General features: G+C 44.8%; 1 protein-coding gene across 1 annotated transcript in view; it reads right to left on the bottom strand.

The window, feature by feature from the left end:
• Positions 1-2260: 2260 nt before the first annotated feature.
• Positions 2261-22511, bottom strand: part of LOC104494886 (lipoxygenase homology domain-containing protein 1-like) — a gene marked incomplete at both ends in the record, with an annotated part of 40755 nt that continues 20504 nt past the window's right edge. The window contains 4 exons of the mRNA XM_010137782.1: positions 2261-2422; positions 3907-4045; positions 5140-5310; positions 16891-17076. Of these exons, the coding sequence (XP_010136084.1) occupies positions 2261-2422; positions 3907-4045; positions 5140-5310; positions 16891-17076 (658 nt within the window). The remainder of the gene's footprint in view (positions 2423-3906; positions 4046-5139; positions 5311-16890; positions 17077-22511) is intronic.

Below are 22511 nucleotides of genomic sequence, written 5' to 3'. Positions count from 1 at the left end.
TGGCCACCTGGGCTCACTGCTGGCTCCTCTCTTGCCCCTGTCACCAACAGCCCCAGGGCCTTTTCCCTGGGCAGTTTCCAGCTGCTCTTCCCCAGCCTGGAGCGTTGCAGGGGGTTGGTGTGATCCAACGATCCCAAACAATGTCCTTCATCAGCAAACCATGGCTTCAAAACTGCTGCAAAAAGCCCTTCACTGGGGCTTTTCCAATGTCCTGCCAGAGGCTGGCCAAAGAAACCCGAAGTTTGAAGGAAATGGGCTGTTTTGGGACTGATCCCATCCTGAGTTCCCAAAGGATTTCCCCCAGCTTGCTTTTTCAGAGAAGGTGAGAAAACCCATCTCACATCAGGATGCTGTTGGCCTTCTTGGCCACCTGGGCTCACTGCTGGCTCCTCTCCAGCCGCTGTCACCAACACCCCCGGGTCCTTTTCCCCGGGCATTTTCCAGCTGCTCTTCCCCCAGCCTGGAGCACTGCAGGGGTTTTTTGTGACCCAAGGGCAGGACCCGGCACTTGGTCTTGTTGAATTTCACACCATTGGCCTCAGCCCATCGATCCAGCCTGACCAGATCCCTCTGTGGAGCCTCCTGACCAGCAGATCAGCATATTTACCTAACTTCATGTCCTCTGCGAACTGGCTGAGGGTGCCCTCTATCCCCTCACTCAGGTCATTGATAAAGACATCAAAGAGAACAGACTCCAACACTGAGCCCATTTGTAACCGGCCACCAACTGAATTTATATTCGTTCCCCACCACTCTCTGGGCCCAGCCATCCAGCCAGTTTTTTATCCGGTGAAGAGTACACTCATCCATGCATGAGCAGCCAGTTTCTCCAGGAGAATGCTGGGGGAAACGGTGTTGAAAGCTTTACTAAAATCTAGGTAGACAACGACCACAGCCCTTCCCTCATCCACTAAGTGTGTCAATCTTAATTTGGTTTTTGGCTTGATGGGGTGGGGTTTTTTTGATATTTGGGATCATGACTACCTGAACAAAGAGCTTGCTCTCTCAGTGCAATCTGCTCCAGTTGGTCATTTGCAGAGCAAACACCACTGTGAAGTGCAGCATCTGCAAGGCTGGAGCCCTGCTTCAGTGCAGGGGCAGGCTGCAGGCTTTACTGGTATGTCCTGGCCTCCCACTTTAATTTAAAACAAATTTAAGAAAACTGGGGCTTTATGAGGAGATCTTTGGCCCCTTCAAATCACACTATTTCTGCAGTTTCAGCTTGCTCTTAAGGAGTTTAGTGCATGGATTTGATAGCACAGCTGGACACTAAGTGTTCCAGGTTTTTCCCACCAGGAGAAAGGAACATGTTTTAGTATGTAATTGAATGAGTTTTCATTCAGCAGATACTAAGGCGGCCCCTCTGCTGACTGATTAATTTGTTAGGAAATGCTCTTAGCTTCTAAAAAAAAAAACAAACCCAAGAAACACCACTTCAAGGATTTCTTCTTAAACAATCAGTTGTCTCAGATGGAAGAAATTCCTTATACTTAAATCTTTAGCAGCAATGGAAATATCATGGAGAAGAAAAGAAATTCATAATTAATACTGTGGATATTTTCTATGAAGAGCAGTTTTGATCTGCAAGTGGTCAATCTTATCCTGTTCCTGCAGAGTCCCTCTGCTCTCTGCTCCCTGAGTCGTGAACATCACCCTTTGACTCACATCAAAATGTGCAGGACTTGAGGTGCTCAGGGCTCTTCAGACGTTCATTTTTCAGCTGTAGCAGATTTCAGTCGTATTCAAATCAGAGTAGCTGAGCTGCGTGGCTGCAATATTTCCAGTGGGCTTTTTGGACCGTACGAGAATGATCTCTCATTCAAACTGCTCTGAATTGGAGGTTCAGATTTTGTGTTACTCTCAATTCTTTTCTAGGAGCTCTTTTTACAAGACTTACCTAAAGGACAGTCTGTTCAGAGCATCCTACAAACCCCTTAAATTTCAGTCAGTCTAATTGTTTTCCACAAGCTGAGACATTATCATAGCTGTGAGATTCATCCAGATCAACTTGTTTATAAACCTATCTGCACATGCGAACGTCCTCTCTAACAACTCAGAAATTGCGCAGAACAAGTCAGGCAGGGACACCCTGTCCCTGACACACGGAACAGCTTGTCCTAAGCTTTCAGAAAGGGATTAAGATTTGGTAAGACTTTCCACTGTTGTTTAAGTCTGAAAGGCTTCAGGAGGACGCACGCAGAGCTGCTCGGCTTCCCCATGCCCTCCCGGAGCGGCTCCTTGCAGATGAGAAGGCACTTACTTGTTGCAAAGCTCCAGCTCTGTTACGATAATCTCTTGGACGTGCCAGAAAACATCAGCTTTTGCAGATGACTTCTTCCCATCTTTTGGACAGTGACCAACACAGATGGCTGCAATATCACCAAGGTTCTTTGAAGAAAACTGAAACGTGTCTGTTGCTCCCCTACAAGAAACAGGGAGGAGTTTCAGTTAGTGTCTCCAAGGCCAGCAGTGACTCTTTTTGTATGGACATTAAGTAATTTGCACATGGCTTCGGAAGACAGAAGATAAGCCTTCATTTAAAGTAATTTGATTTAACCTACTATCATTCAACACAAAGTATAATTTCCATATTTAAATTCAGTATTTTCTCCGATTAGGGGTGACACTTCAAATTGTTGCCACTAGGACTTCCCAGGATAAACTTGAGCTGTTCCACATGCAAAATCAATTTGCCTCATTACAGATAAAGCTAAAGAATGACTAATTTCCCCTCCGGCACTTATTTATTCATCTTTGACAGATACTGTATCTGTTACACATCTACCCACCATGGCTGTTTTAAATTTGCTTGATCAGCCACCCTTCCTGAAGCTCAGCTTGAAAGCAGTTTAGAAAAACGTCCGGTCTTTGTCAAACCTTTGGCTGTCCCCCTGTCACGTCCCCTCTGTATCTCTTAGGTTTATCCCCTTGGACTGGTCCTTATTCCAACCTGCGTCCAAGGACAGACTGTGACTAATGTTTTGGAGAGTGGTGTCTTTAACTTCAGTGTAGTCACCATCAGCTGAAGGTTGGGAGGAAACTTTGCGTGATCTTTCATGTTTCACAGGAAATCTCAGCCATTCATACTAGAGCCCACATCAGCTGTAATGTCACCTTCCTTTACAGAGCTGCAAGAAAAACTTTTCCTCCCTGCAAAGTAACAGAACATCAGCAGTGTCGATGACTTTGAAGAGGTTCCTCTCTCCTAAGGGCATGCAGTGTCCTTAAACAAAACAGAAAACCCGTCTCACACCTGGAGTGCTTGGGTCCCATATGGGAGAAGGAATCTGCTCCGTATTACACAGATGCCCCTCCAGCTCGTCTGCCCATGAGGCTGATCCTTGTCTTTCCTCATATGACAGTGCTTCTTCATTGTTACCCCCCCAGATTCATCTGGAAAGTCAAATCTGAGCAGCTCTGACAACATTTAGCCTCCAACTATTTTTACTTTCTCTCTGATTCCCACTGCCAGTGAGATGCTGTAAAAGGGACTAAAAACACCTCCAGCTTCCTCCTGCTCCTCCCAGCACACAAATATGCAGCCTCCCCGGTGGCTCACCAGAACCCTGTTTGCATGTAGTAACACAAAAGGGTATGCACAGACACACACACACACACACACACACAGACACACACACAGACACACACACACACACACAGAGACACGGACACACATCATTTCCATTTTCTTTTACCAAATAGCCCTTTCCTACCTTTGTTAAACCCGACCTGTGTCTACCCATCAGAAACTAATTTTACACCTTCCTTTTACGCCAGGTGAGAAGCTTTTTGGAAAGGGTGAGAAACAGCATGGCACAAACACAGCTCTGTTAACCATCTTGGAGAAGAGGTGGAAGACTCGTAGCTTGTGAGGAGTTCCTCTAGCCCACCATCCTGTCCCCCTACCTTTCAAATCTCCTCTTCTTGGAGGAGTTTTCCATAAGGAATTCTTTTGAGCGGCCCAGCTTGCCTTCTAAGATGATCCAGATGTTTTCCTTTGTTTCTGCATCCTCTCTGTCGCTCGTTACTGTGACAATCTCATAGGCTTTAAAGCATAATTAACACACACATTAAACAGAAAAGGAAGAGCAGATGGCCAGAAAGATCTCTTCATTTGGCTGTAACCTTGCTTAAAAACTTTCTAATATTTGTCACAGCACCCGAGAAAGCATTTGCAAAATTAGGATGGAACCACACTGAAATCCGTGGGACTTTTGACTTCTGCGTGCTTTGGATTCCATGCAGGGATAGATGACACAATAAATATGAGTACTGCTCAATCAGGTAGTGAGAGTAGATGGAGCTGCTCTTGAGCAAGCTGTGTCCAGCTACCTGCTGTGGTATGCGCTTCCTTTTTATCACAGCCCAAATCCCACACTTATTGTGCCGCTGCCCCTCAAGGGGACAGTGAGGGTGTCCGTGTGCCCAACAGGAAGTGGTCAGATGCTGTGGTGGCATGCAAGTACTCAAAATGGCAATCACAAGGTTGATTTTTTTGTAGGGGCAGAGTGCAATCACACTGAAGTAAGGTGATTATTGACTCTCCAGGACTCTCCTGAAGAAGAGCACTGTGGTGCAGGAGGTTTTGTGGTGCAGTTTGCGTATCATCAGTGTGATTAGATAACTCTTGCTCGCTCATCACGTTAGACACCACGTAATTACCCTGGACTCAGTGGAATTACCCCAGGGCTATGGGGTGTTAAGCTCAGCTGCCACGTTCAGCTGGGATACTTCAGCTAGGAACCCAGAACATGTTAAGGAGGAAGATGGAGCAATGTTACTTACAAAGCTTTAAGGACTGAACTTATTTTCCACCTCAAAGACTCAAGCCCATTATTTCTAATGAGACCATACCCATGTGTCCTGATGGCTTATTGCTGGATTGAACTGCTGCAGATGGGCCTCTCAAGTTTCAACCCAGAAAGCGATCTTTTTCTTACTCATAAACCCTGATTTCTTTCTTTCTTATCACAGCATTGCACTTTTGAACTAAAGAATACCTTAAATACTTCAACCTTTAAAGCTTGCAAATACAAACATTTACTGCATGGGAACACTTAGTGGAGCAGCTTGCAGGAGATGTGGCCCTATGGCCTTTGAGGTCCCTCAGGAAATATCGCAAATCAGCTCTAAACTTACCGGTCCGTTCCTTCAGTTCCAGGATGTCATTATTGGCACAAGCCAGTTCCCTTATGAGCTGTCCATCATCTTCACCTTTAGCAAGCCAGCGATCGCACTGGAAGCGAAATGTCTTGTCCATGGCAGAGTCATTCACATCAATATACTCCAAATGCCAACCTGGTGCTATTCCTAGTAAAACAACAAAATAAAAAAAGATTTTTATATTTTCACATATCTTGGGTAAGGAGGTGAGATATTTCTCCTTGGTAGCACCCTGCTGGTGCTAGATGTGATTGGTGTTTGCTTCAGATAATGTCACCAGTGAACATGATGTTGTTCTGACATCAAAAGCAATGTTGGCTTGCTCAGGACCACAATCTGACCCCCCTTTTAGTGTCAGGCCATGCTTTTGATGGAATCGCTGGCTATTTGTCAGGTATAAGGTTGTTGGAACATAGTCCTGGATAAGCTAGATTTCAAACTCTGGGCAAGGGACCATTGCTTGTCCTTGCACAGCACTTTGCACGAGATGGGGCTTCTGCAATACCAGTAGCAGCAGCAGTGAGCAGGGAGAGACGAGACAGCATGCCACCTGTCAACACACCAAGACAGACACTGTCCCAGGAAGAAACACTGCTGTGGCTTATGGACAGCAAACCCTCGTAAGGCTCCAGGGACATCAGGATTCTGATGAACTGCTTGCCAGAGCCAGAAGCATCAAATCTCCTGGAAATCAGAGGGTTTGGGGGCAAAAGTTAATGGAGCAGCTTCTGTCACAGAAACTGCTGCTGATTCTTCCTTCCATTTTAAGGAAAACATGAAGCTTTAAAGCCAAAGGAAAGATTTGAGTTCATGTTCCACCTAACCCCCATGCCTCTACCACACATGTTGGTAGCTATGAAAAAAGACATAGCAGTCTGTGCGTGTTTTGTGGGGCCCCTTCACATTTTGTGAGTGCTAGCTGGCAACAAGCTGCAAGGTTTAGTGCCTTTTTTTTTCAGTGTCTTTTATTAGCCCCAGGCCCTTCATATTTGGTTTTGAAGGTCAGAAGGTAAATAACAGCCTGCTCCTTTGACCTTGCACTTGCAATGAAATTACCCCTTGCCCAGGAACCAGGGTGAATTCACTACTGCTGTGACTGGGCATGAACCCAGGACAGACTAAAGTGATGGGTGCCCCAGCAGGAAGCACCAAATCACAGGACTGTTGCCTTCTGAGGAGTCATAGCTCCCTTTTAGTTTTCTACTTCCTTCTTTTATTTTCTTTTCTTTTAGTGGAAAGGCAACTTGAAAACTAAGAAAAGGGAACTTGGGAACATTTTTCTGATTTCTTTGTTGAAATTGAAGAAGCTCTTGTTGAGCTTGCAGGGACATGAGGTTCTGACAGTTCAACTTACAAGTCCTGTTATTAGCCAGACAAAGAAAGGGTATGTTCGTGATGAGACATCTCTGCTGACTTACTATTTACATCCCAGAGACATTAAATAGCTCTTCCAAGAACTCATTGGTCTAAGCCTGCTCATTACTTCGCAAATATTAATCTTCTTTAGCCCCAAAAAAGAAAATGATGGCACCTTTTTGAGTTATGTCGACAAGTCACCCTGCTCCTGTGAGCTGTGAGCCCTCTACACCATGTGTTGGCAGCTCTCTACCAGCCTCACAGATATTTTTGTTTTGCGTTTTGTCTTCCTGAAACTTCTTGAAGTTAGGAAATGACCCTACGAAGCACAGACCTCAATCAAAGGCGTCACTTGCCCTTTAAATTTCAGGGGCACAGAACTGCAGAATCATTGTGGCTGCAAGGGACTGGACAGTCTGGAGAATGCTGGAGAAAGTCTCATCCAAACTCCTGCTTAGAGCAAGCTCAGGGCTGTGTCCGATCAGGATTTGAACTTCTCCAAGAGTGGAGACTCCACAACCTTTGGGCAACCTATGCCAGTGTTTGATTACCCATGCAGAGAAAAAAAGCTTCTTTCACATGTTTAAAGGCAATTTCCTGTATTTCAGTTTGTCCCCATTGCCTCCTGTCCTGCCACCAGGCACTGATGAGAAGAGTCTGGCTCCATCTTCTTTTTTTGCCCCATTAGGTACTTGTAGACATCGGTAAAATCCCCCTGAGACTTGTCTTCTCCAAGTTGAACAGCCCCAGCTCTCTCAATCTCTGCTCATACAACAGATGTTCCAGTTCCTTAACCAGCTCTGTGGGCTTTCAGGGGACTCTCTCCAGGGCGTCTTTGTCTCTCTTGAACTGGGAGAGTGTGTCATGTACCAATGACGGAGTATTGTGCCGTGTACCAATGACAAGACCTGTGCAAATACCACGGGTGCAGCACCCAGACATTAGAGTTGGATGCACCACTCAAACACGCGAGACCTTCTCCAGGCTCCAGAAGCAGGCCAGAGGTACAAAGCAGGGTTTTGGGGGTGCGCTGGCGTATAGTACCCTCACAGACCCTCAACAGTTTAATGCCTCCTAGGCAGATATTATCAAGTTCTCCAGGGTTCCCACTGACCTCTAACTGGAGCAGCTTACTCTTTGGAGCTGTTTTGAAATTTATTCTAAACAAGTCAGCAGCATCAGCTGTTAATCTTTTTTGGCAGCCTCATTTCTATTTAAGTTCAATGAACATCTTTGCAGCATATTCAGGAGGCTGCTCCGCTTCCATCAAAACTTAGTTAAAACAGTACAGGATGAAAGAAAGAAAACATCCGTCCTTCTCCAGCAAGAGAGATCAATGACTGCAGACTGAGATAGAACAAACTCATGATCTTCGTCCTGTTGTTGGCAGTGAACAGCATGTCTGGGGCAGGATCAGTGCCAAGCAGCAGTATCAGGAAAGAGACTGAATGAGACACACATACCCTCCTGTTTCTTCTCCAACCTGGTCCCAGCAGGCACTTGCCAGGAGAGCTGCAACGAAAACTTACACTTTTATCACAGTGAGAAATGAGCAGAGCTGACTTTCCAGCTTTGAGCTGAGGGCAAAGCAAGCACAAAGTGCATCTTTTCCTGGGGTTCCCTGTAAAAGATGCATTTATCAGCTCTGGGCTATTTAAAGAGCAAGCTCTGGGCTCTGTCACACAACTGGCGATGAAAAGCACATACCAGCAAGGGTGTCCTTTACAGCACAAGGGTACCTCAAATCAAGGAGCTGACTGGTCACTCTTAGAAAAACAGTGCTACAGTGCTACTGCCCAAAGCATCCTCCTGTCTGCTTTAAAGAAAAAATATTTATCTTCCCTCCTACTAGAATTGGTCTTTCCTTCTTCCTGTTTTCCTGAAGCTGAAGAAGCATGCTATATTGCTTTTCATTTCTCAAGAGAAATAATTCGCCCCAGGTGAATGCTGTACTGGCTATGTCTGGAGTGGCACACCTTCCCAACCTGTCCACATCCCCTGGTGCCAGGGGTGGTGTCACATCAAGGGTTTCACTGCCACAGCATCAACTCCCATTTAAAAGCTGATATGGAAATGGAAGGATTGGTTTGGGGCTGAAAACACTATTCTGCTTTACCAAGCACGTATTGTTTTTCTTCATGTTTCAGACTGGGAAAAGACACATTTAATTTCTTTTTACGTTGATCTGAAAAAAAATTTTCAAGTCCAGTAATGCACAGAGCCTGAGTGTGAGACTTTGCCTTTGCTGAGCAGGCTCAGTGGAAGGAGCGGAAACTGTGTTTGCAAAACCACTTTTCAGCTCATGAAGTCCTAGTTTCAATATATTACCCTGTGTTATGTGTGGTTTTTGCAGAGTAATGGGCTCAGACACATTACAGCACCTAAGGAACAGCAGGAAAGGAAAGTACATCCCATACAGACATAACACCAGAGATATCAAATCCTCAGCACACGCTGCTTTGTGGAGTGGGCATCAGAGAAAGAGTAAAGAAGAGGAGCCAGAAGAATGGTGTGGACGTAGCAGAGTGGAAGGACTTCTCTAGGTCATGTCCACTGCTCACACAGCCTGAGCACACAGGAGAAACTGGAGGGTCTCTGCAGCAACGCCACATCAGCCTTTCCCCTGTGTACTGTTACTTGGTGGGTCCTGATCCATTGTGAAAGCCACAGCTGTTCCACCACTCAACCTCCGGTGCTTGCAGAAGAGCCTGAGCAGATCAGTTTGTAACTCGTTGATACCTTGACCAACAGTACCAGGAGAACAAGGACTCAGGAACAAATCAACTGCACGAATGCCTTGGAGAACATCGTGGGCTTTTCTGCAGTGACTCCAATACAAACCAGGGCCACTACCCTTGTCTCCATTACTGCTTTGGGGAAGAAATACCACATATCTGAGCAGTTCCTGATTTATTATGCAGGTCTTGGTCTTTTAAATAGTTTGGCCAACATTGTGCCTTCGTGGAAGATCCTCTATCACCATAACAAGTGTTCAGTGCTTATAACAAAAGGTACTTCGCTCCAAACCTGTTAACTGCCATCGAAATCCCCAGCAACAAACTTACCCTAATAAAACCCATGGCTGTGTCACAGAGGCTCCTTAATGGTCCACAGCTGGAAGTGACATTTTCAATAGCACACAAAACAGTTTAAGTGCAATTAGAGGAGGAAAAGAGCTTTGGCGAAAACAGAATCACTTTGCTTGCTTGACTCTGGTACTTGTATAATTTAGTGTCATGTGGGAAAAAGTACTCTATTCCCCAAGTGTCCTTATCCAAAACAACAGTTATTTGTCCCATTTATCCTCCTTTCTGAAAGGGCCCGAGCTGACAACTGGACGATGCTGGGCGAGGACCCTCTGTGTATATTTGCAAGGTCTTCACGGAACCATCTTGTTTTTTTCCCAGGTAATACTAAAACTCTGTGCTTTCCCGACGTTGGACACGCAGGGTGGACTGTAAGCTCCTTGTCATGCATTTCTGCAGTGATTAACTCAATCGAGTCTGACTTTAGAAGTAGTAGATGTTATCACTTAATTTAACCTAAACCCCAACTTGCACCACCCTTTGCCCCTCGTGGGAATAGCCACCACTTGCCCCAGCCTATATTCACGCCTGAAATATTAAGGTATTCTGACATACGCAGAAACATGAGAGGATGAGAGAAAAGGGTGAGAATGAACCAAGTCTGGTGGGTTCACGCTCACCAGGCACCTAGTCCCTGACCTTACTTTAGTGCATATTAACTATCCCTGTAAAGTGAGATCTGGTAGGATAAAATCTGTGCAGGGAGAACCACATCCAGGCTTGAATACACACATGTCCATGGAAGTTAAACTGTCTCTGCTCTTTCAGCCATATTAATCAAATTTCCTCTCTATCCCTTGACTATCTGCAGCACATCTTCTTTGTTTTGGTTTTGAAAGCAGTTGATGCCCAATCAAGGATAATAGTTGTCATTACTGGTGCTTATGTTCCCATAGGAGTACAAGAAAAATCCTGCTTGGGACATTGATTGTTCAGGGGCCAGTGAAGAATTGCTGCTGCCCAGCCATTCACAACCATCAACCAGCGCTGTTCAGCTCCCTAATTGCATTATTTCTTTTCTTTTCACATTTTCTGAAGCATGAAATAATGATCATTGCAAAGACAGTTCATCAGCCTTGTGTCCTCTGACATTATTTATACCCTGCCTGGTTAGATGAACATCCGTTCCTAAACCCCACCACATGAGACATCACCCAGAAAGTGGTGAGAGTTTTGATAGCAGCGTCAGATCGCTAGAAATGGAGAGTTAATTGTGAGGTGTTAAAATCATAGCATCTAGCTTTGCATCAGTACAACTCAAAACACTTTAAGAAGGTGAATAATTTTTATCCCTAATTTACATAATTGAAAATGAGGGATGTGATTTACTCAAGGTCATTCAGCAATCCAGTGGCAGAATAAAAATAGATCCATTTTGTATATCTCTCCTTTAGGATCATGTTGACACACAACATTTCTCATCAGAGCAGACAGACAACATAAAAACCTCTCATAAACTTTGACAAAGCAAAGCTTAACACTTGGGACAGTTTTAGAAAAGAGGTGCCCTGCCCCATCCCCCCACCCCCACCTCCCTAAGTTGTCTATGAAACTTGTTCAGTCCAGGATTTGACTCAGGTCAAAAACACCCATAAATTACTCTCAGACAGAAACCCTTACATCTTGCAGATAAACTACTTCTGTGCAAAACCACTTAACTGTTCCGAGTGAAGAGATAAGAGTTTCTCATCTTATATTCTTGCAACTGAAGCATATTTTGTGTTTTATTGAGGCATACGTGATGCCAAAACGTTTAACAAGGGTGCAGGATAATTTGTTCCTAGAGGAGCAAAGGAGGCTTGTAGAAAAGAGAAGCTTTTACAGAATTGATAATTCTACAGCTGTATCTGGCCTTTCGGGCTCTTTCCGATCTCTCGTGAAGGGTTCTGCGGTTACAGGGGATTGGGAGAAAATGAATGACTGTGCAAGGTCGGCACTGAAGTCTTTGCCTTCTCTCCAAGTCTGCTGTTCCGTTTGCCTACATCTTTTTTTTTCCTTACCTTATGTCCGCTCTGGACTGTGAGACTTTTGCCGTGTCTTCTGCTTGTGGTGCGTCTTCTGCTCATGCTGCAATGCCTTCTCACATGTCTGTGCTGGGACTATTAAATGTGAGAAAAAACCCACAGCACTGAAGAGAGAGGGGGACGTATGCCTCTGCAGGTCAGTGCTGGGGTGCCCCAAGGGACTAAAGCCAGGTTTGGGCAGTCTGAAGGACTAAGCAGGCACAGCGCGGCTGCCGGTGTGCTATGCAGGTCTGCAGCTTGCATGCCCATTTGTGCCTCATCTAAGGTGTTGACTTCAATCCATTCAGAAAGATGCAGAAATGATGGTGTCTTCCTCTGCACTGAGCCATCAACGAAACAAGGGAGTTGATGGACTGTCCTCCCTTTGGGTGGTTTTACACGTCTATTTCTCTTCCTCTCACTTTTTGTTTAAAGCAGAAACTATTGAACAAATCTGCCCCATGGATCAACAGCGTTTAAGAGGCAACAGTCAAGCACTGAGATGAGATTAGAAAAGCTCTTCTCAAGCCTGATAGATGAGCAAATCCTTACAAAGGGCTAAAAAATGAGATCTTTAGGTTTCTTTCAATAGTTTATGATCTATGGGTGCCTGTAAGGCTTGGAACCCTGTCTGTAAATTGCAGAAATATAACTCTGGAAAGCCATGTGCTGCAAGTTCAAGGCCTGGGCATTTCAGATCTGGTCCAAGGTACTGCCCCTTAGCAAGGCAGTTCCTTCAGAGAAAGAAAAGCAAGGGCATTCTTGTGCTTTTGAGCTGGGTCCAGAACAAGAAAGTGAAAGAAGGTACTTCCTCCTTTGGAAGACTCACCCTAAAGGGGTCACTGGGGCAGTTAGGCTATTTAAAACTCAATGAGACAATGTTGTAGCAGTTGGTGTAATTGAGAGAAGGGCCCTGTTGAGGCAAAGAAGTTGGGCTGTGTAACCTTGTTATTTACCTCTGTCTTTTCTCCTATACTAGCAGTCTGGTTTATCCATAATCAGACCTTTCCTGGCTCCCCTCAGCTGATGGCAACTGAGATAATAAAGAATCTGAAATTAATGACTTTAGAAAGACCGCTTATTGACTGGGTTCAAATCTACTCCAGCAGATGAGAGAGCTAAATCCACATTTCCCCTATCTCCTTGTTGTAAGGAGAAAAAGGTAAGACCAAGAAAGCTCTTTCTAGGTAAATAATTCCATTTTTCCAGAATGGTGATTTAGTCCTCAAACCAGAGAAAAGATTGAGACCTATATTTAGAAAACCAGCATTTCTACAGACCTGCAGATACTGATCTTGCATAAATGTAGAAGTAAATGAACTGAGATATGAGAAAATGCATAGTGCCTATCCAAGATCACGAGATGGGGAGCCCGGAAATTATTAAATTTGCTCAGGGAGTCTAAATATATTAGGTCGAACATCAGTATCTCAGAGTAAACAGGGGCAAGATAATAAGACATGGAGCAAAACTTAAAACTAAATTTCATTCACAGCAATTTGTTGTTACCAGACTCCCACTGTTGAGCAATAAACATCTAAAAAGTCAGGAACAAGTTCCTTGAAATTGCAATTGCAAAGTGTCTAAACTGCCTGTTTTTAAATGAGCACCGACTTCCTCCCTAATCAATTTTACTGAAGTCAGAGGAATTAGACGGGGGCTTCATTCCTTCGTTATATCTCATACACAGATGCCACTCAGCAGTTTTTGTGGGGAAAATGGCATTTAAAAGCATTAAAGTGAGGCCATAAAACTGACATGCTTTTCCAGAGGAGGCAAACGGAGTGTCTGCGATTTAAAGACCTTCTGACAGTCTTTGCCATTGCAATTACAGTCTCTTCAACTCTGAACACCCCATTGCAGTCAAATTTGAGTGAAAGGATAAACAAAAGTGGGGTGTGAACCGGGAGCAAAGCCACTGCAGCGGAACTTTGCTGATGGGGATGGGTGCTGAGCTGGACTTCACGGCAAAGTAGCTGCCTTGGGCAAGCCATTTAAAGGTATTTTATCCTGAAATGCGGGCAGGTTGGTTGACTTCATGCTGGGACCAGGAGATGTCCAAAATAAAAAGATGCCTTGAGACGGTTGGTAGTTCCTTTAACTAGACCAAGGTGCTAAAGGCAGCTAATGTGAGTCAAAACAGGATGATGCTGTCAGTGAGGCTGATTATTAAGAAAATTAGAACAACGTCAATCATGTTCCAAGTATTCAGCATGTGTGGAGCAATGGGGTAGGCAAGCGTGAGGCTGAGTCTTCCACAGACCATTGGCAGAGAACGGTTTGGTCCGAAAAAGAAAAAAAAAAAGAAAAACTAAAATAAAGAAAACCTAAGGAAAGAATGATCAACATCTGATGTCTCAAAGTAATGGTAAATATGAGCACATTTTTATTCAATACCCAAAGTCCCCCGAGCATCTGACAAAAAACATGCATGACCCTCGACCCCTGAGCGCATTGCTTCCTTCCAAAAAATAGAGTGAAGAATTTCTAACCAGTGGCACAGCCAATTGATATAAATTATATATAGAGAGCAAACATGTATGCAAAGGATAGCCATAGCCTGGGATCCCAGCAGTCATAAATACTTCACCCACCCAAAAAACTGTCATGCTGCATTGTGCGAAGTTGTAGATAGGATATGCCTTTCACATGACTAATGTAAGAACAACGAAGACAACATATGTTATGATTTAAACTACAGTTGTCCTTCTTTCTAGAGTAAGAAACAAGTACATTTTTGCTGGAGAAAACCTGAGCATGTTGTTTGTCCAAGGCTTAAACCAGTGGTCAGCTAGGTCTGGTAGAAGATCTGTAAAGTATTTTTTATAAATGGAAACCAGTAATACGAGGGAAATCAAGGAATCACAGACACACAGACTGGTTTGGGTTGGGAGGGACCTTCAGAGCTCACCCAATCCAACCCCCTGCAGGGAGCAGGGACATCTGCCCCCAGAGCAGGGGGCTCAGAGCCCCAAGGGCCAACCTGACCTGCCATGGGGCCAGCGATGGGGCTGCTCCCCATGTGCCAGTGTTTCACCAATGAGAAATGAGGTTGCAATGTATACTTGTATTAATAAATATGAAGTATTTTTTCAGGTTCTGGACACAAGGTTTACTATTTTATAGGACTTGCAGTGGCTATGTGGGTACACGATCTCAGCCCACAGCAAGTTTAAACTAATTGAGCCTATTTACTGCTTAGCCTAAGGGTAAACTCTCTTAGTTCCCTTTGCCACTAACCAAGAGCACGAAGATAGCAATTACTATAGCTCAGCTGCAATGTGGTAACTCCCCAGCTTGTATCAACAACATCACCAGCGGTGTTAGAGAAGGTGAACTGTGATCACTTGTGCAAGAAGGGAGAGGCAGCAAAACCTTCTAGATTAACAGGATTCACTTGTCATGCAGCAGAGAACAGCTTCATGGGACTCATTGCCATGGTATGCCACGAATGCTAGATGTCTGTTGGACAGTCTGGACAAACACTTGAATGATAAAATTCACTGAAAGTTGTTTAACGGACAGAAATGATATCATGTTTGGGAAATGCCCTGAGCTACGCGTAATAGGATGCAGTTGGGGAAGGATTACACACGCTCACTCAGTTTGTCCTCTTCATTGGGCACCCAGTGATGCTGCTGTTGGAAACAGCAGTCTGGGATTGACAGACCACTGGTCTGACACAGTTCCCATCTTCCTACATTCCAGCCTGATCCCTATGGATTGGCTCTGATCTGGTGGGTGATTTTCATTCTGTTAGCACTACCGGCCACTGGGGAGCCACAATGCCTCTTGAGGACAATGTTCTTTTTGTGGCCATTTTAGCTGACAATATATTGGAAAATGAATCTGCAAGTCCGTGTTTAATTCTTGCTGCTCTCAGAAGGACATCTGAACAACATCTTGCAACAGTAGAGATGATGCCTTTCTGATGATGAGCTAAAATTGCAGTGAGTATTTTGATAGCCCTTCCCATTTTTGCATCTAAACTGAAGATTCAAAGAAAGTTTTGCCAACTAACACCAAATAAAAGCAGCTCTCTTACTGCATTCAGCACTGGCTATATGATGTGGTATTACACAGGTTAATCAACTAAATTGTCCTGTGTTGTGGGAGAGATAAATACAAGCCCAAATCTTGCAGTGGCTGAGAATGAACAACCATGTTAGGTGGATGGTTGTATTTCCCAACAGAGGCTACAATAAGATTACTTTTTTAAAAAACAAAAATAAGGAGGAAAATTTCCAGTGGGAGAGTCTGATCCAGAGGTAGAGTCTTTAATTAATATTGCATGAGATGCAGCCTTCCCCATCTGTCACATCTTGCAGAAGTCGAGATGATGTCCAGGACACATCCATACTGTCATACAATCCCAGTGCAATCACAAACTGGCTGCCTCTGTACAAACCAGTAATGACTGGGTATCCTGCTGCCATTCCTCCCAGGACCTCTACAAACAGTAGTGACCAAACCACCTTGTTAATACTGACCCAAGTGGATCTACGGGAGCCATCAAGCTTCACCTTTGGGCTGTGGCAAGGGTCCGCCATTAGCAAGCAAGTCATTGTTGATGCAAGACTATCTGTTTCAGATAAAGCTCTCTTCATCATATCATCACAGCAGGCTGAGTGATGCGTTTGTTACAAGATGCTGCTTGGTGCCTGAATAACAGCAGAAATGACTATGACAGTGGCGCTGAGTGCTGCTCTGCTGTTTGTGAAACCAGTTAAGGTGTCCAGCAGCAGGGATATGTCAGAATCTCTCTCGACAGGGCACTGCACACTTACCATCTGATGCAGCGATTTTAATAAAGACAGACATGAATCTTTATTTCTATCTTCTAAAGCTCACTATCTTATGCCAGGTTGCATTACCCCCATGAGCTGGTGTCAGGCTGATAGCATTAAATCACCAGAAAAGTGTCTTACTGGCCTGTGAAAAAGGTATTGCATTAACAGCCAGCGTGTTGGGATAACAGGCTGGATGGATTTGCTTTGGAGGAGCCACCGTTACCTGTGCTGCAGCAGTGGCTATAAGATCACACCAAAGCTGGGGACCGATTAGAGCAGATGCTACACCAACATACAGCGGGACAGTCTCCTGCATGAACCGGGTATGCCTAGACAGGCAAGCTGGGTCCACGTAAAATCCTTGAGATTACCCACCCTGCAGCAGAGCTGGGAACAATGCCCTTAGCTGCCCCCATGTCCATGGAGGAAGGTGTGTTTCATCAAGTGAAATGTTGTGGCGACCTCTCCCGCCCTCCAAGCCACTTCCCTGACCTTTGTTGTCGTGCCAGATCCGCACTTTGCAGAGATCTCCCAGGCTCAGCATGTCGGAGAAGTTGAATTCATCCATCTGGTTCCTCTCAAACTTGTTAGACTTGTTGGACTCCTTCAGAGCCAGGGTTCCGCTGTCCCCATTCTCCCCAAACAGTATTAAAGACACATTGGCATCTGTGCCCGCTCCTGGAAGGAGAGAAGCAAGGCGTATCGTCATGACCTAACTTGCCACATAACACTGACACTCAGCCTCTGATTGCATGGAAATCACAGAATCACAGAATCACCCTGTTGGAAGAGATCTTTAAGATCATCGAGTCCAGCCGTTCACCCTGCACTGCCAGGGTCCCTAAACCATGTCCCCCAGCACCACATCAACATGTCTGTTAATCACCTCCAGGGATGGGGACTCCACCACCTCCCTGGGCAGCCTGTTCCAAGGCTTGACAACCTTCTCTGCTACGGATGGGCTGGGTGAGCTAGATGAGGAAATGGAGGATTTTAAACCACCTCTTCACATCTTTCCCGTTCACAGAATCACAGAACGATCTGGTTGGAAGAGACCTTTAAGATCATCGAGCCCAACAGTTTCCCTGTACTACCAGGGTCCCTGAACCATGTCCCTCAGCACCAAATCCACATGGTTTTTAAACACCTCTAGGGATGGACCACCTCCCTGGGCAGCCTGTTCCAATGCTTCACAACTCTCTTTCTAAAGAAATTTTTCCTGGTATCTAACCTAAATTTCCCCTGGTGTAACTTCAGGCCATTCACTCTCGTCCTGTCGTTCTTAACATGGGAGAAGACACCAACCCCCATCTCCCCACAACTTCCTTCAGGTAGTTGTAGAGCATGATGAGGTCCCCCCTGAGCCTCCTCTTCTCCAGACTAAACAGTCCCAGCTCCCTCAGCTGCTCCTCATAAGACAAGTTCTCCAAACCCTTCATCAGCTTCATTGTCCTGCAGCAAAGGCAGGTTGGGGGAGGCTGCAGTGATGCTCAGGTTCCTCTGGGCACAGCCAACGAATTTCAGTGACTTTGTGCAGGATCCTGCAGAGAGGACATGGCACAGTAGCTAACAAGCCAGCCCTTCCAGCCCATCACCCAAATACAGCGGGAACACTTCACCCTTGCAGTCAAGGTATGGTGGCTGTGGTGATAGCAGCACTAACAGGAAGCAGGAGCATCTGCTCATGATGGACCGTTGTGCATCACGTCACTCTGCAGAGAATGTTAGTGTCGTGCCTCCCGTTTTTGGCTTGGGAAGCAAAGTGTCTTACCCCAAAACATCCAGCAATCTACAGAAGAGTGTTAAAGAACATATTTTATCTTGTCGAGCTGCAGAGTATTAGTACTGATAGTCCTGGACTTCCCAGTGGGCCACAGTCCCTTTTGCACTCTGTGGTCTCCTTCTGCAGTTCCACAGCCTCCTCCAAGCTGTCCTGGGGGACCCAGGACACTTCAGCTGGGGTCTGCCTTGTACTGCTCTCCCTGGGTTGTATGGCACAGGGATTTGAACGCAAAGTGGAGATCATCGACCAAACCACTACAGCATCTTGTGGCCCACTTTCCCCTACCATAGGTCTTCCTTCCTATGTTCCTGTTTCTCAAATTATTGTCCACGCTGCATTTAATGGAAAAAGCCCCTGTTTCTCATATAACAGTTTGCCCCACCTAATCCTGTCCTTTCTTAGGAATAATGTGTAAGATGATCTTCATTACCTGATACTGAATTTCCTATGCCCATATTTTGCCTCAGAAAACAGCCATGCTGTCAATTTTCCTGACTTTTGGAGAGTTCGAGGCCAGACCGTCACCCGCAGTGACCTTAAAAGCATTTTAGGTGAAAGAATTACAAGATATTTACCTGGCACTATCTATTATTTGTCTAAAATTAGTGCTGTTTATTTCTGATGCCATAATACAAGTGCAGGTTAATAGAAAACAATTTGATTCCACGTGGGCAGACATTCACTGCTGTGTCTGAAGCAAAGCCCTTACATTTTGGAAAATGAAAATGAAACCCTCAAACCAAAACTCTTCTTATAAAGAAACTCAGCATCTGGTGCCCTTGGTTAGATACCCCAGCTATGAGAACTCCAACCACCCGCCGAGCTGTTTCTTACACAAGAGTATTGTAAATCCACTTTGGGCCACATGGACAGTGTTTCCCACAGCTCCACTCACAATGCAGAGACAAAGTTGGAGACCAAAAATTTTTTGAGAAAGCTACCACTTCTTCAGGATAATTATTTGAATATAAAAATCAATAATAAATCACTGATCTTGTTATCGAAGGACTGAAAAAGAATACTAAAAGAAAATAAATAAAGAAAAAAGGCCATACAGAGGAAAGGCAAAGCAACATCTGGTGTGAAAAATTGCCTATGCTAAATTGGGGCTAATTTTCAGCAGTTCCGTGGAAAGGACTTAAGAAGGAAGAGAAAGCATCAGGGATTCAGGCAGTTCGTCTGGCAGTACCTTTTATGACCTTACAGCTTGCTGAGGTGAGGAACAAAGCAAACTGAAGTCCATTTCCTTACAAGGAGCAGGCTCCCAATTAATGCAAGGTCTCAAAAAGCACAGAACTAACTGTTTCCTAGCAAAACCTTCCCCGCAGGAAGAAGCTTATGGAGGCCTCATGCCGTGACATTTCCCTCACAAGCAATTAGCAGGAGATGGGAAAGAAAAGAACAGAAATTGCTGAATCAATCCGCATTTCACCTGTTGGTGTCTCTGATTCTTTCTGTCATCTTTGTTAATTCCAGGAAACTGTCAGACACATTTAGGAACTGTAACAAATTCGACAAACGAAGGGATGGAGGTACTGTGGTTGCACAAGCCTTTACTGGCAATGAGTGCAATAACTCATGGGTCAATGCTGGGATCTGCAGCGCTGAACTTTTGTCATCAACACCCTCAATGATATGATGACAGAGTGCATCCTCAGCAGATTTCTGGATAACTTTAAATTTGGGGGAGTGACTGACATGCTGAATGGCAGTATTCCAACCCACATGGACCTTGAGAAACTTGAGGACTGGGCAAGCAGAAATTCCAGGAAGTTCAGCAAGGAGAAATGCGAAGTTTTGCATCAGCTGGGGTGGAACAAACCCTGCACGTGTACGTGCTGTGGAGTTGAAGAACCAAAATTTATAGCAGTAGCATTCACATTTGTGTTGAATCCAAGCTCACAAGAAGTTCTCAGTGTTCAATGCAAACCATGTATTTGGCTACACCAGGAAGAGCATGGCCAGCAGCTGAAGGGAAACTCTCATCCCCTTCACTCAGCACTGAGGAGCCTATGCTTAGACCATGGTGCCCGTTTGGGTTCCTGGGTCACGTCAAAACACTAATGAGGTCTCAGCGGATGATTGCCAAGAAGGACAGGAACTGCGGCACACAACCGTCAGGGGAAGCCAAGGGAGATGAGTTGTGGCAGGTGAACAAGGGCAAGGGCCCCTTAACCATGTGGAGGGATAGTGACAACAATGACAGTGTCATGTACTGCGGAGATGTCAGAACGCACTCCAAGAAGCCACAGCCACAAGTTGCTGGGAAGGTTCATGTTGGGCAATGTGATAAATGAAGACTTCTTAGGAAAACGGTACAGGTCTGGATCAGGCACCTGGGGACGTGGCAGCATCACCATCTCTGAAGATGCCCAAGACTTGGCTGGGCAGAGACTTAACTGACTTGACCTAGTGCTGGCAATAGTCCTATGAGCAGGAAGATGGATGAAATGATCTCCAGATGGTCCTTCCAACAAAAGTGTCTATGATTTTATGATTCTTACTGAGCAGTTGCATCATTTTTAAACAAACTGTAAGCTTGAGTCACAGCCTTCTGCGGCCAAAGAATGTCCTTCTTTTGACTTCACAGAGACTTGGATAAGGCACTAGGAACTGACACCAACTGTCCTAAATTGTGTAATTTGCTGGCTGTAGCTGAGCTGACAACACAATAATTAATCTTATAACAGCAGAGATAAAAACCTCCTGCTTCATTAATGCCTGGAAAATGAGAGAGCAGTATTTATTCTTTCTCCACCTTCATTGCATTACCATGTCTATGAAACCTGCATATAGAATACAGGAAGTCTGCATAAATCAGAATTAACATGTGACAACATTTTTGTGCCACAGAAAGAGTCATGAGGTGCTCTGGCTCTATGGCAGCTGTGTTTGTGGGTCAAACTTTGAAGAAAATGAGGTTGTGAATTACTTCTCCTCAAAAATAAATCAAGATCTTGGTTTTAAACAAAGATAACCCATCTGACTTGGGATGCATCTGCCGTAACAATCTCTTCTCCCCTTATCTGTGTGTACTCTGAGAGCTGCCATCTGAGTTACTTTCAGTGGCCTCTGGATTTGACCTTTGAAAGAGAGATTTGAGCTTTGCAAGAGAGGAATCTCTCTCTGGTGCAGCTTCAGTATGTTACTTGTAAGCTGAATGACTTCTGGAAAGGCAAACCATAACTCAAAGGTTTCTTTGAGGAAAAAGTAAAACAAGACTGTTAAACACGTGTGTGGTGGGGAGGAAATGACTGTAGCTTTCTAGCTTGTTGCAGGGCATTTTTTTGTGGGATTCATTTACCTTAACTTTAGCCATCTAGCTTAACTTAATCATGCTGGCCCTGCCTGAATCTGATGAAGACAGAGTGACAGAGGCGCTCCAGGGGATGATCCAGCCCACTGATTAAGACTCCTCTCCCAGATGAATTGACCAGAGGTAGAATAGACTAGAAGGAGTTAAGGGAGTTAAGACCTCAAGTGCAATTTTTCTTTTGAGAGTGAAAAATAGGTGAGATGATTCCTACCCTGTATTTCCTTTTTTTTTCCCCCCCGTTTCTTGCAATGACTGTGGTGCTCTGGAAAGCCAAAAGCTATTACAGAGAAAAGCTTTATACCTAGAAATAAACACATCTGATTGTATTCATTGTGGAGCACTGCTGTCCCTAGACAATGTCAGCGTGGCAGGAGATGATAGAACATGTTTAAACTAACCGTCAAGGATAAAGCATCTTTTTTCCCTGAATTGGTCCAACCAGGAGTAACCATGGAATACATAATGAACAGGGAGGGGAGATGGTTCGTGGCTTGTACCCTCTTCAGATAAGCTGGATAAAGTTCAGCATTATGTCAGTGCGCTGTGTGATCTAATCATAAACAGACTCTCTGAAACCTCTCTGTAATCTGCTCTTTCCTACTGGTTGTAGCTGTTCATAATGAAATAAAATGTTTCATCATTAATACCCCTCATCCTTCATCCAATAGGAAGGGCAGATCTGCCTGCTGTTGCTGTCATCTTCTATTCTCCTCTCATTTCTATTTCCATCGCCTTTGTGAGTTAGGGCTGGATTTCACAAAATGGTCACAGAAAGATCTACCATTGTACTAGATGGATCGCCAGATACATAAACAAACCCTCCTCTCTCTTTTTTTTTTTGTGTTTCACTACATGTTTTTCAGACAAGCAGCAGGCAGAGCAGATAGATAAAAACTGGTGAGGTGGGACGAAGACATTCTGTCAGGGGAATTTTAATATTCTCAAATCAAACATCACAAGCTGCATAAATTACCACTTGGAAATCGGTGGGGGGGGGCAGGGGGGGGCGGGGGG

The sequence above is a fragment of the Buceros rhinoceros genome, unplaced genomic scaffold, assembly GCF_000710305.1.
Source record: "Buceros rhinoceros silvestris isolate BGI_N320 unplaced genomic scaffold, ASM71030v1 scaffold24316, whole genome shotgun sequence".
NCBI classification, from domain to species: Eukaryota; Metazoa; Chordata; class Aves; order Bucerotiformes; family Bucerotidae; genus Buceros; species Buceros rhinoceros.
This window is presented reverse-complemented; position numbering and strand designations above follow the sequence as displayed.